Below are 14,976 nucleotides of genomic sequence, written 5' to 3'. Positions count from 1 at the left end.
GTCCACATGCAAAAGAATGAAGTTGAACCTCTTCTTTACAACATACACAAAAAATAATTCAAAATGGATCACAGATCTAAAGGTAACAGCTAAAACTATAGGGGTGCCTGGGTGGCTCAGTCAGTCGTCGGACTTAGGCTCAGGTCATGATCTTGCAGTCAGGGAGTTCCAGGCCCGCATCAGGCTCTATGCTGACAGCTCAGAGCCTGGAGCCTACTTCAGATTCTGTGTCTCCTTTTCTCTCTGCCCCTCCCCAACTCACACTCTGTCTTTCTCTCTTTCTCTCTCTCTCTTTCTCTCAAAAAATAAACATTAAAGGTAACAGCTAAAACTATAAAACTCTTAGAAAAAAAAGTGAACCTTCATGATCTGGATTAGGCAAAGATTTCCTTAGATATGATACTAAAAGCATAAACAACAACAAAAAAGTTAAACTGGATTAAATCAAAATTAAAACTTGGGGCGCCTGGGTGGCGCAGTCGGTTAAGCGTCCGACTTCAGCCAGGTCACGATCTCGCAGTCCCTGAGTTTGAGCCCCGCGTCAGGCTCTGGGCTGATGGCTCGGAGCCTGGAGCCTGTTTCCGATTCTGTGTCTCCCTCTCTCTCTGCCCCTCCCCCGTTCATGCTCTGTCTCTCTCTGTCCCAAAAATAAATAAATGTTGAAAAAAAAAAAAAATTTAAAACCTTTTGTGTTTAAAGGCACTATCAAGAAAGTAAAAAGATAACCAAAAGAAGAGAATATTTTTGCAAATTATATTTTTGATAAGAGACTTGTATCTAGAATATATTTAAAAAACTATTACAAACTCCAACCAAAAGAAAAAAAAATTACAAAATGGGCAAAAAGATCTGAATAGACATTTTTCCAAACAAGATAAACAAATGGCAAATAAGCACATGAAACGATACCAATATCATTAGTCATCACAGAAATGCAAATCAAAACAACAATAAGAGATCACTTCATACCCACTGGAATGGCCAGAATCAAAAAGTCAGATAATAACTGTTGATGAAGATGCTGTAGGGAATGAAAAATGGCAAAGCCACTTTTGAAAACAGCCTGGCAGTTCCTCAAAAGTTAAACACAAGAGTTACCATTTGGCCTAGCAATTCCACTCCTGGACACTTACCCAACTGAAATTAACACAAGTCCACACAAAAACCTGCCAACAATTATTCAGGGCAGCATTATTCATTAATAGCCAAAAAGTGGGAACAATCCAAATATTCATCATTTGGTAAGCAGATTCAAAATGTGGTATTATAAGGAGCAAAGTACTGACATATGCTACAACATGGATAAGCCTTGAAAACATTATGCTAAGTGAAAGAAACCAGACACAGAAGACCACGTTATACAAGCCCACTTAAATGAAATGTCCAAAACAGGTATATCTATAGAGACAAAACAGACCAGTGATTGTCTAAGACTAAGGGCGGTGGGCAGGGCGATTTGAGAGTAACAGCTAAAGAACACAGAGTTTCTTCTGGGGGCGATGAAACGTTCTAAAATTGATTGTGGTACTACAAAACTGTGAAAAAAAAATACTAAATACTAAAAATCACTGGTTTAAAAAAAAGAATAAGTGGGAAAAAATGGTAAGATTATTAACATAAAATGCAATCTCTCATAAAATAAAATCAAACCAGTTGCTCAAAAGAACCACAGTTACTACTAATATTAGATTCAAGGGGATTTTACCTCATTGGTCCTGATTTAAAGAGGGCACTTTTTGATGCAGAGAACATCATCCTCAATAATATAGTTGTAATAAATTCAACAATATAATGAAATCTTATAGGATTTTTAAAATAATGTCTTTTGTGGTAAGCTAATGGCAAAAAGTCAAAGCTCAGTAAAATAAAAACAGGTCCATAGGGAGCTATAACAGTGTCCTAGATATGCAGCTCTCCGACAGTTTAGCTTAATCCAAAGATTAAAATCAGAGTATCAAAAAGAATGTATAGGCCATATATCATTCAGGCAATCCTCCTTGGATATTATTTTCTGCAACTGACTTTTGGGTTACACTCTCCAAATATCTGGATAATAACTTCTAGGTTATTACTACTTCTTCTGTTTTTGATTAAAGGCAGATCCAGGCATTTGGTCTTCTACACTCTCCATTCTTTCATCCTACACACGTCCATAGTAATCTCGTTCACTACCATGCCCTCATGTGCTGATTCTTCCATTTGTCCATTTACTAAACATCTGACATGTGTCAAGTACTGTGGATATTTGGGATACATCAGTGAGCAAAACAAATAAAGATTGCTGGTCTGGTTAACGGCTAGCTGGAGGAGGGAGGGTCAATAAACATGAATTAAATGGTTATGTTAGAAGGTGATATGCACTACACGAAGAGAAAGAAAAGAGTTAGTTAAAGGAAATTATAGGTCAGGAAGAGAGGGTTGCAACTTTAAACAAGATGGTCAGGGTAGGCTTCACTAAGAAGCTGACATGTAAGTGAGGATGTGAAGGAGGTGAGGGAATCTGCCATGTGGACAACAGGAAGGAGAACATATCAGATGAAGGAAGAGTCAGTGCAAAGTCCCTGAGGAGGGAGCATTATTAGCACATGGCCATGTCCAAGAATAGCAAGCATGGCTGGAGTGGAGTGGGCAAGCAGAAGGGATACAGAGAATTAAGACAGAGAGGTGAAGGGGTCAATTGTGTAGGGTTTCTGCACTCGATGAGATAGAGGAGCCACTGGGAGGGTTTTAGCAGAGAAATGACATGAACTTTCATTTAAGTCTCCATCTCGGGGTGCAAGGGTGGCTCAGTTAGTTAAGTGCCCAACTTCAGCTCAGGTCATGAACAGCCAACTCATGTTTCATGAGTTCAAGCCCCACATCAGGCTCTCTGCTGTCAGCACAGAGCCTACTTTGGATCTTCTATCTCCCTCTCTCTGCCCCTCCCCAACTTGCAAGCATGCTCACTCTCTCCCTCGCCCTCTCAAAAATAAACATTAAAAAAAAAAAAAAGAAAAGTCTCTATCTGGCTTCTAAGTTGAATATGGACTGTAGGATACAGGGAGGCTGTTGCAATAATGCCAGAGAGAAGAAACGGTGATCTGAACCAGGAATAGCAGTGGCAATGGGGAGAAGAACTCCAATTCTGGACATATTCTGAAACAGAGGTAACAGGATTTCTCAACTGACTGGGTATGGATTACGAGAGAACTCGAAGGTGTATCAGAGGTGTTTTCTCTGAGCAAAGGAAAACATGGAGTTGCCATCAACTAAGATGAAGAAGGCAGCAGATGGAACAGGTTTAGAGGAGGGAAGGCAGATCAGGAGATAGGCTTAGATTCTATTGAAATGGAGGAGTCAAGACATCCACAGGAAAATATCAAGGAGGGAGAGGGATCTATGAGTCTCAAGTTGAGGAGAGGGGTCTGGGATTTATGCAAAGTAGGAGTCATCAGCATATGTCATGGAAAGCTCTAAGGCTGGGTGGCATCACTAAGGAAGAGGACCAGGACTGGACCCTTGGACATTCCAACAATGAGAGGTCAGGAGCAAAAGGTGAACCAGCCAAGAAGATGTAAAGAAATGGCCAGTGAGGCAGCAGAAAAGAGAGAGAGAATGCAATCCCTAAAGCCAAGTGTATTATTATGCATATTGCACAGGAGTCAAATGCTACTGACTGTTCAAAAGTAATTTAAGACTAAGAATTGATCACTGAATTTAGCAACAAGAACAGCCTCAGGGAAGTGTTGGAGCAAAAGCTCATTGGGGTGGGTTCATGAGATACAGGAAGTGAGAAGCTGGAGAGAGAGCACAGACAACTCTTTTGCGTTCTTCTACAAAGGAAATAAATGGGACAGCAGCTGATGAGAGAGTGAGAATTTTTTTCAAAGACAGAAGAAATGAAAATATATTTAAATTATATATATATATATATATATATATATATATATATATAAACATATCTATACAAGAACATATGAAACACAGAAAAGCAGGGAGAATTTCTGGTTGGTGCGGGTGAAAAATCTGTGAGAGTCCTCCTCATAATGCTTCAATGTTCTCAGTGAACTCAGAAACAAGATGATCAGCTAAGGAGGAGAAGGAGGTATGGACAATCTGAAGAGAAGGGTGACAACAGAAAGCCAGCATCTGGGACAAGAGGAGGATGAATGGACTGAAGCTCAGAAAGACAACCTGGCAGCTCGTAGGGCCCATTTTGAGTACAAACATCGGTGAGATGCATTAGCCTGGTGGTGTGCTTTTCATCAACAGTCATGTTCAGCTGGATGGGTATACAGAATAGCTGTATAGGTACACGTTAGGCAGGAAGGAATGAACCAGGATTATAGTTTTGTCAAGTGAGTATGATGAAACAAGAGAGGGACGACCATGACTGACCATGAATTTAAGCTGGATAAGGAGGGGATGAAGACATTCAAGGGGCTAGGGACACGGAAAAAAGGTGAAAGGATGGGCAAACCGGAGGCCTAGAGGAACAGAAGCAGGGCTGGGTAGGAACTACAAGGGATATGCTAGAGTAGAACGATTCCCAAACGTATGCCTCCAACCTGCATCTGTCTCCTGAGTTCTCAAACCAACATACATCCATCAGCCTGCTAGACTTCCATAGGTGGATCCCCCACAGGCACCTGAGACCAAGCATATTACACTGAATATATCATTTCCACCCAAACCTCCTCCGTCTTCCCGTTCCCTGTCCCCACTCACTTCTGCCTTACCCAGAAACCCGGGAGACTCTCTTGACTCTTCCTTCCCACCACCCTCCACCAACTCCCACATTCCATCTTCAAACAACTGGTCACCAAAACCTAGGGGTTGAACTACCTTATCTTCTCTCTGCAATTCATCTGCTGATCTCAGTGTCACTACAACTCCTTTACTTAGTTCAGGCTCTAATATCTTACTAATGCACAGTCTCCTAACATTCAGTCTCCTGATCCATTTTCCACAAAACCTGCCGCTTTCAGATCTGATCATAACTTCCTTAACTTAAATCCTTCAGTGGCTTCTCAAGCATCCTTTAAAATAAAGGGCAAATTCCTGGAGTGACACAAATGTTCCTGAAAGACCTGCCCCTCTTCCCACAATGTCCCTCATCCTCATCAAGGTGAAGTGCCTTGTCTGAAGTCCCAAATCATCTTGAGTATATCTATCTCTGTGTGGCAGCATTTTTCATATTATATTTTAATTGTTTATTATTATTGTCTTCAACCAGACATTAGGGTTTTTGGAACCTATAGACGGTAGGTTTTTTGGAAGGCAAGATGCCTGGATCCCTGTCATACCTGAATTTGAGACACCAGGGGCAGGCAGAATTTGGTACAAAGTAAGTAATAAACAAACAAACAAATTAACGGTGGGATAATACTAAAAGATTTTAGCCTAATAATAGGACTGTGGCTAGCGATTGTTCACCCCTGCCTGCTTACTGTTACCCAAACATACCCACCTATTAGTTGAAGTGCATGTGATATTATGGCCTGATTCTTATAGACTTTGTAAATGCTTAGACAAAAGAAAAAGATCTGCTGCTTTTTAGGATTATACGTATGCAGAAAAGAGATTCTCTGGCATTTAAGAAACAACTCTGGTCTGGAGAAGAAGGTGGAGTTGATCATCATCACATGGCATTCAAAAGATAGTTAACTGGGGCACCTGGGTGGCTCAGTTGGTTAAGCGTCCGACTCTTGGTTTCGGCTCAGGTCATGATCTCACAGTTCATGAGTTTGAGCCCTACATGGGGCTCTGCGTTGACAGTGCAGGGCCTGCTTGGGATTCTCTCCTTCTCTCTCTGCCCGCCCCTCCTCCTCCTCTCTCTCTCCCTCTCTCTCTCTCTCTCTCAAAATAAATGAATAAACATTTTTTTAAAGTTACCTAAGTAGCTACTGGAATAGGCCCCCTGCGAGGCAATGGAAAGACAGGTTTAGCAAAACAGTCTCAAACCTAAAGGCAATTATAATCTAATAATGTCAACTCCTATTGATTAAATACATACTAAGTACCAGGTATTGTGCTAAGCACTTTGCATATATTATCTCATTTAATTTTAGCAACAATTTAAATTTAAATTTAGTAAGTTTTAGGAGATAGGTACCATTATTATTTTAATTTTTGAAATGAGAAAATGAGGCTTAGAAATTTAAGTAACTTCAGAAGAGCACAGTCAGTAACTGGCCAGTCTGGCGTACCTGCTTCCAAAGCCTTTAACCACTATACCACTGAATCCTCTCACTGTCAATTACTCACAGTAAATACTGCAAAGTGACCTGGTATCACTTGATTATCAGGACACCGTCCTCTCTCATCCCTCACTTTTAGATATCTTGAAAGATGCCCTATCCTAAGAACAACATAATCTGAATTTCTATCAAGATTATGTATGCCACTTGGGACAAATAGGAGGAATCCATTGAATGATTTTGTTTTAAAACTGGCTTGTTGGGGCGCCTGGGTGGCTCAGTTGGTTGGGCGTCCGACTTCAGCTCAGGTCATGATCTCACAGCTTGTGGGTTTGAGCCCCGCGTCAGGCTCTGTGCTGACAGCTCAGAGCCTGGAGCCTGCTACGGATTCTGTGTCTCCCTCTCTCTGTGCCCCTCCCCCACCCTCTCTCAAAAATAAAGACAAAAAAATTTTAAACTGGCTTGTTCCCCTTTGCACAGCTGTATTTTTTTAACATTTAGGAAAGAGGGGTGGGAAAGGAGCGATAGCACTTTCAAACAGGAAAAAGCCAAAAGCTTAACAAAGAATTATTTAATCATTAACAGTTTATAGTGTTTTGTTCTGTTTTTAAAGCAGGAGGAGAAGAGGAAAAAGAGAGCCTGGAGAAGGGAGCTAAGGGTAGAGGGACCAGGATACCTGCTTTCAAACAGCTTTCTTTTACTTTCTGGAGAGAAAGATTCACTGGCCTACCAGGCTGACAGAACAAAGGAAAAGTGTAGTATTTCTCCATCTTTTGCTGTTTTGACTAAGAAAGGAAAAAAAGGACTCTGGCCAAACTGCAAGAGGCAGGAACGTGCAGAATGACAGCAATCTCCCCTTCTCTAAGGAAATACTGTACCCTGGCTAACCAGACCAGTCTGAGATAGAGGATGAGCTCCCAGCACCAGCAAGAAGTGTTACTGGTAAACAGACACAGAACAGCAAAACGCATCACGATCATTAGGCTGAGTGTCAGGAAATCCGAGATCTAGTTTTGCTGCTGCTGACCTTGAACAAGTTTCATAACCTCTCCTGCTTCAGACAGTAGAAGATTTACACCTTTCCCATTTCTACTTCTCTCTTCACACCTGGTTCTACATCCCCATTCCCTTATTTTTAGAAATCTATTTCAGTATATGTTTTTGAGTTACGAATTCTCTGTTCTTAACACATTCTTTAGTCCCTAAATCACCTTGTGACAGATTGCCTGAAAACCAAAATAGTGCTGAAATATGGCATATTTATTTCTTATATAAAAAATGGATATCATATTAAAAATGTTAAGCCCATAATCTTAAAATCCTAATATGACATCTGTTTTTGGTTTTGCATATTATACATGTCAGCTTTTTCCAAATGATACTGCTAATTTATTTTTGACTCAACTGCAAATAAATAATACTTTTTGGTAATATTTAATCTATATTTCACTATAACTTTCTATAGAGCAGTGACTGCAGGAAAAAGTTCCTCACCTCTGATCTGGAGATGCTGACTTACCTACAAGAAGCCTTCTGAGTGGAATAGATGAATTCACATTTCCCATGGATGCAGTAACCATTGAGGTTTTCAGGGCAAGGCATGTGGTTTCCAATATAAACATCTTCTCTTTGATCACTAGCATCTTAAAAGAACATAAACCAGGGCAATAAACAGTGAAAAGCAATTGAAAAATATGGACTTTTCAAAGATTCTAACAACAAATAAATTGGCTGGTAATTTGGAAAAGAAAATTATCAGATAGGGGGCTGGATAAGAACCAAGGTCTCATTATGACATAAACACAATAAGTAGACTGTTTAGATTCAAAGCATTTAAAAATATTTGCAAAACATGACCACTATGAGTTACTGTTGTTTACAAACAATCTGCCCCCAAAACATAAACATCTTGGTTAAAGAAATAAATGCTAGCTCGATAAGAAAGCTCATCTCTATGAACCAGAAATGGTGTACTACAGCTCTGGGTTTTGAAAAACTGACTTAGTCTAGTCATTAACCTGGGGACTATGAAATTGAAGTAAAAAAACCTGGAATGGCAGAGAGCAAGGTATGGCACTTTGAAATTTTAGGGTGAAATATTTTGGGAATGAAAACTATTATGCATGTTGATTTTTTCTTCCAAATGCTGATTTTTTATCTGGCTGTTCTTAGTATATGTTATTGTATAAAAAACTCAATAACATAGAGAACAAATGAAAAAAATTTTTTAATCACCTGAAACCCCTCTATCCAAATAGAACCACTGAAAACATGTTGATGAACATCTGTTCAATTAGGTATATTGATTTGAACTGACCTGAGCTGAAGTGAAGAAAATGAGAGTATGGTGAGTAATTTCAATGTCATAAATAGGAAGAGAATCAGGAAAGAAGGACAGAAAGGAGCAGGAGGGAGGGAGGCATAAGGACTCGGTCTTCAAAATAAATCATTTCATCCATTCATTCTCTCTATCCCTCTCTATTTCTCCCTATGCCCTCTGTTTCTCTCTTGCCTCTCTCATGTACTTACATAAGCATATACCTAATACCCACACATTCTGCAATGGACTTTTAAACTTTTTTTCCTGGCGTATACATTAATATATTCATCCTTAGTCTATGGACTCAAGAGTTCCTACACAGGCCTGTGCTTATGTAGGAAAAATTCCCAGGCTTCCTGTCAGTTTCTCACATTTCTAGCTTACAAATTCTGTGATCAGCTGTGTGACCTTGAGAGTACCACCCTCTCTAAGACTGAGATCTCGTAACTGTAAAGTCAGGATCTTAACAGGATCTACACTTCATGTAGTTCTGAGAGGATTATGTGAGATAATTGATGTATGCACAAGACCACTAGAACAACCAGCTCTCAATCTATATACCACACCATGTTACAGCAAAGGCTATCTCCCCCAAATACAAATAAAGGTATTGCTATAATGTGGAAATTATTAATGGAACCAAATTAAGAAGGAATAAAATAGAAGACTGTGTGTATAAATATGTATGTGTAGGAAAGGGGAAGAGCAAGGGAGAAAAAGGAATGGAGGTACCAAGTAGGAAAAGAAACCTGAGTACTAAAAATGCAGATTTTCTGGAGACTGAAATTCACATACAAAAGGAAAAATGCGTAATGATTATTAGGCTCAATAATAGGATACCTAAAAGCAGAGAGATCATGTCATCCCTCACAAGATGAAACTGATGCTATTTTACCTCAAAATTTATGTATTTACATTGTACTAACTTATGCCTGTAAAGAAAACTGAACCAGAAATCAAGAAATCCAACATGGAAATTCTCAAGGTATCTCTGCTGTTTTGCTCTGTTTAAGTATTTATTTATTTTGAGAGAGAGAGCGCACGCATGAGCAGTGGAGGGGCAGAGAGAAAGAGAGAGGGAGAGAATCCCAAGCAGGCTCTATACCGACAGCTCAGAGCCCGATGTAGAGCTTGAACTTATGAACCGTGAGATCATGACCTGAGCCAAAACCAAGAGTCAGATACTTAACCAACTGAGTTACCCAGGAGCCCCTCTCCTATTTTGTGACCTTGGTCAAATCACACTGTCTCTCTAAAGCAGCTGAATAAGATCAGCATTGTCCAACATAATATGAGACGTGTAATTTTTAGTTTTCTAGTAGCCATATTTTTTAAGTAAAAAGAAACAGGAAAATTAATTTTAATCCTATATTTATTTAATCTATCAAATAAGTATCACTTCAACATATAATCAGTATTACAAAATTGTGATTTTTTTTTTTTTACACACATTTTCTTAAATACGTCTTTAAAATCTGGTGACCACTTAACACTCACTCACAGCACATCTCAATTCTGACTAATCTTGTTTCAAGTACTCAATAACCACATACTGCTAGTACCCACCATATAAGATAGCACAGTATAGATGACTATTCATTTATCATTTATTGATCATCTTTCATATGCCAGGTACTCTGTAGGTGCTAGGGACAGAAAAATATCCTGTCCTCAAAGGGCTTATATGGTCTCCTCCGGCTCCCAAACTATAATTTTGCCATGGACAGAAGAAATCCCTTGGGGCTGCTATAATCCTAAGCACCCACTTCTCCACTACAATACTCATGATATTGTCTTACAACCATTTGGGTTTTTTAACTCAGTCTCTACTATGAGACTGTGAGCTCCTTAAGAATCTAGACATTTGTATCATTTATTTCTGTATAACTCCTAACACTTAGAATATAGTACTTTTCTTGCTATGGTTTCAAATTAAAAGTGCTATTCCACATTTGCAATCAAACCATAAGTGACTTGAGCAATACAACTGTCTCCTGTAGCACTCAACACCCTGCAACTTCTCAGAACATGATACTGTCATGGTGTGTTACACCATGAAGTATATAATAATGGGACTACAGAGACTAAGGTTATGTACCAACCTATAATAATAAGATCTTGTAATATGTATCATAATGGTACTCTATAGGTCTACAGAGGCTGTGGTAATGTACTAATCTACCATAAGAAAAGTCCTATCAACAGCAGGAAATCTCAAGAATAATGCAGAACTGAATGCTATCAGAGAATTCAGCTACATCACAGCAATAAGAAAAAGTTAACTAAATCAAGAACAGGGTTTTGAGAAATTAGTAAACAAAGCATAGCACCAGTGGCATTTACTGAATGAATTAATGAAAGAATGTGGTATCAGGCTGTAGACAAGGCAAAGCCATCTAAAAACACAGACATGTCCAGTAAGACTTTGAAATTTGTGGCTGTCACAGAGCCCAAATTTCGCATTCTGCTCAGTGCTAGCTCTATTCATTCCATTATACATAAACACACTATTTCTGTGCATAGCCATATACTCAGCTAAGCTACAGAAGATATAAAGAAAAAGTATATAATCAAGAAGCTTGAGAAGCTTATAATCAAGTTAGGGAATTAAGGTATACACATGAAAAGCTGAATAACACAAGAGAAGGGTTTCCACATGACAGTTTACAATTAAATGCCAAAAAAAAAAAAAAAAAAAAAAGTTGTACAATACTGGGTGCTAAGGGAAGTTCAAGCTTTTTTTTTTTTTTTTTATGTTTATTTATTCTTGAGAAATAGAGATAAAGCACGAGCAGGGGAAGGGCAGAGAGAGAGGGAGACACAGAATCTGAAGCAGGCTCCAGGCTCTGAGCTGTCAGCACAGAGCCTGAGGCGAGGCTTAAACGCAGGAACCACAAGATCGTTACACACTTCGACCAAGTGCCCAAGGAAGTTCAAGTTTAAAGGAGAACTCATTGTAGGTGATATTACTCAGGGAAGTATTCATGGAAAGGACAGGACTCAAGTTAGGTCTCAAAGCATATCCAGATTTATTTAGAGGAAGAGTGGAAACCAAAAGGAAGGTATAATGCACACAGCATTCTTAAGAACGAGAAGTAGATGAGCCTTAGCAAGAGTTGTATATTCAAACCAGGGAAGGGTTTAAGTCAAAATTGGAAAAATAAGCTGAAATCAGATTATGGAAAAATATGAACCCCCCAGGTAAGAAATGCTTTCTTTTTTTTTTTTTTTAATTTTTTTTTCAACATTTATTTATTTTTTTGGGGACAGAGAAAGACAGAGCATGAACGGGGGAGGGGCAGAGAGAGGGGGACACAGAATCGGAAACAGGTTCCAGGCTCTGAGCCATCAGCCCAGAGCCTGACGCGGGGCTCGAACTCACGGACCGCGAGATCGTGACCTGGCTGAAGTCGGACGCTTAACCGACTGCGCCACCCAGGCGCCCCGAGAAATGCTTTCTTAATCATATGGACAAGGAAGACACTGACAGTCTTCTAGCTAAAGAACAGCCCAATGAAAGCCATGTTTTGCATAATTAAGAGTGATTGCCTAGAGCTGGTGGTTAGGGAGAATGGGAAGTGAATGCTAATGCATGTGAAGTTTCTTTTTCAGCTAAGTAAAATGGCCTAAAATTTGATTTTGATATGATAGTTGTACAATCCTAAATATATTTTTTAAAAAATTGAACTGAAGGTGCCTTCCTGGCTCGGTTGGTAGAACATGCAACTCTTGATCTCGGGGTTTGAGTTCAAGCCCCATGTTGGGTATAGAGATTACTTTAAAAATGTTTTTTTGGTTTTTTATTTTAAAACATTGAATTGCATACTTTAAAGAGGTGAACTTAGTGGTATGTAAATTGTACGTCAAAAAGTTGTTAAAATTTTCAATTGGATAACAGCATGCAAGATAAAGGGGCAGGGGAACTAGGAAGACCAGGTGACCAATTAGGAATTCACTGCATAATTGAAACTTGTGGCAATGAAAAACTAAGCTAGGGCTTAGCAGTAGGAATAAATATTAGAGATACAGAAAAAAATACATACAACTTGAAGTTGCTGTGGAATGAGCTCTCAGAAACTCAGAGCTGAAAGGGTCTTTGGGGCCTGTCTGGTCTGATGAAGGAATCTCTTTATAAAGTTACAACCCCAAGGTCCTGTTTCTACTTGACCACTTCCAGAAGTTTAAAAAAAAAAAAAAAAAAAAATCAACCCAGTTAATTCCAGTATTATCAAATGTTCCTTATGTCGAACGAAATCTCTTTCTTTAACTATTGATTTCTCCATGTCTGTTTACCCCATAGCCCACTGTCCAACAATTTTTTTTCTTAAGGTCAAACTTCCCCAGTCCCACCCTTTAGATAACTTGTAACAACCATCTTCACAAGTAGTGCCCAGCACTAACCCATTAAATGTACCTTAAGCATTTAGTAGAACAGAACTGTCTTTATTAAAGATGCTTTCAATACAGAATTATGCTCCAAAGAAAATATGCATGAATTCAAAGAAACTATGATCAATAAACACATGAAAAATGTTCAATATCACTAATCATTAGGGCAATGGAAATCAAAACTACAAGACAGCATCCCACACCCATTAGGATGACTACTATCCAAGAAAGAAAAAAAAGAAAATAGTTAAGTGTTGGCATGCATGTGGAGAAATTAGAACCCTGTGCACTGCTGATGAGAATGTACGATATAGCCACTGTGGAAAACAGTACGGTGATTTCTCAAAAAATTAAACACATAATTACTATTTGATCTAGCAATTCCACTTTTTTTTTTTTAATGTTTATTTATTATTGAGAGACAGAGAGAGACAGAGCATGGGAGAGGCAGAGAGACGGGGAGACACAGAATCCGAAGCAGGCTCCAGGCTCCGAGCTGTAAGCACAGAGCCCCACGCAGGGCTTGAACTCACAAACTGCGAGATTATGACCTGAGCCGAAGTCAGATGCCCAAACAACTGAGCCACCCAGGTGCCCCTAGCAATTCCACTTCTGGGGATATATTCAGAAGAACTGAAAGCAGGGTCTCAAAGAGATAGCTATAAACCCATATTCAAAGCAACATTCATAATAGCTCAAATGTGGAAGCAATACAAGTGTCCATCATTGAATGAATGGATAAACAAAACACGGGACGTATATACAATGGAACACTATTCAGCCTCAAAATGGAAGGAAATTCTGACTTATGCTACAACACAGATTAACCTTGAGGACATTATGTGCACCGAAATAAGCCAGTCATAAAAAGACAAACACTGTAGGTTTCCATTTGTATGAGGCACTTAGAGTGGACAAAATTATAGAAACAAAAAGAATGATAGTTGCCAGGGCTGAGGGAAATAGTGGGAAGTTATTGTTTACTGGGTATAGTTCCAGTTTTACAAGCTGCAAGACTTCTAGAAATGGATAGTAGTGATTGCACAACTTCATGAATATATTTAATACCACTGAACTGTGCATTTAAGAATGATTAAAATGGTAAATTTTGTTATATGCATTTCACCCTAATTAAAAAATTAGGGAAAAAATGACTCTAAATGTGAACCTAATGACAGGAGGTTCAGTAGAATGAACATAGTAAATGAAGTTCAAATTTAGACCTCTAGGTATCCAAAAGTATTTACTGAGCACCTATTATGTTCCAGGCTCTACATATGAATATATGAAACTGGAGCTTAAGATTAAGCTCTAAGGGCACCTAGGTGGCTCAGTCAGTTAAGCGGCCAACTCTTGATCTCAGTTCGGGTCATGACCTCACAGTTCGTGAGACCAAGCGCTACATCGGGCTCTGCATTGACAGCACGGAGCCTGCTTGGGATTCTCTTTCTCCCTCTCTCTCTGCCCCTCTCCCTCTTGCACACTCTCTCTTCCTCTTTCTTTCTCAAAATAAATAAACTTAAGAAAAAAAAAGATTAAGCTCTTAATTAAAGCTAGAGAACAAATGTTCACCAAGGTGATGGCTGAAAGTATATTAAAGTTCTGAAGCAAATTAAGAAAGAAAGCAAAGCAGCAGTAGAGAACTCTGGAATAGTTGTGATACAAAAAAAAAGAGCACCAGGGCTTAGGGTCAGAAAGCCTAAATTCCAGTCTTTGCTCTGCTATTCTACATGAGCCACCAATTCACTGTTTCAGCTTCTTTGTCCACAAAATGAGGATAACTTGGTTGTGATAAGGATCAAATAATAACACAAATATGTGAAAGCACCCGACACACAGAAGGGCACACAAGAATAATTGTTGAATGAATGAATATCACACTGATGTCACTCATGAACCACATTAAACATGATGCAGATAGGTAGACTCACCAATGGTGAGACCTTTGACCACAGTCAAGTACCAACAATGAAAACAGAAAACACAAGTATTAACAATCACCCTAATAACCTCCATAAGGAATTTAGTGACACAGCATTTAATAATCAGAGTAATCCTAGGCTGTAGATAGTAGTATCCCCACTATAT

At 39.0% G+C, this 14,976-nt stretch overlaps 1 protein-coding gene across 2 annotated transcripts in view; it reads right to left on the bottom strand.

The window, feature by feature from the left end:
* Window positions 1–14,976, bottom strand: part of TMEFF1 (transmembrane protein with EGF like and two follistatin like domains 1) — an 81,051-nt gene that overhangs the window by 6,416 nt on the left and 59,659 nt on the right. For both annotated transcript variants that reach the window (XM_043566994.1, XM_043566995.1), the window contains exon 8: window positions 7,699–7,822. In XM_043566994.1, coding sequence (XP_043422929.1) covers window positions 7,699–7,822 — 124 coding nt within the window. The remainder of the gene's footprint in view (window positions 1–7,698; window positions 7,823–14,976) is intronic.

This window comes from Prionailurus bengalensis, chromosome D4 (assembly GCF_016509475.1).
Source record: "Prionailurus bengalensis isolate Pbe53 chromosome D4, Fcat_Pben_1.1_paternal_pri, whole genome shotgun sequence".
NCBI lineage: Eukaryota > Metazoa > Chordata > Mammalia > Carnivora > Felidae > Prionailurus > Prionailurus bengalensis.
Note: the sequence above shows the minus strand (reverse complement) of the source record. Positions and strands in the feature narration are given on the sequence as shown.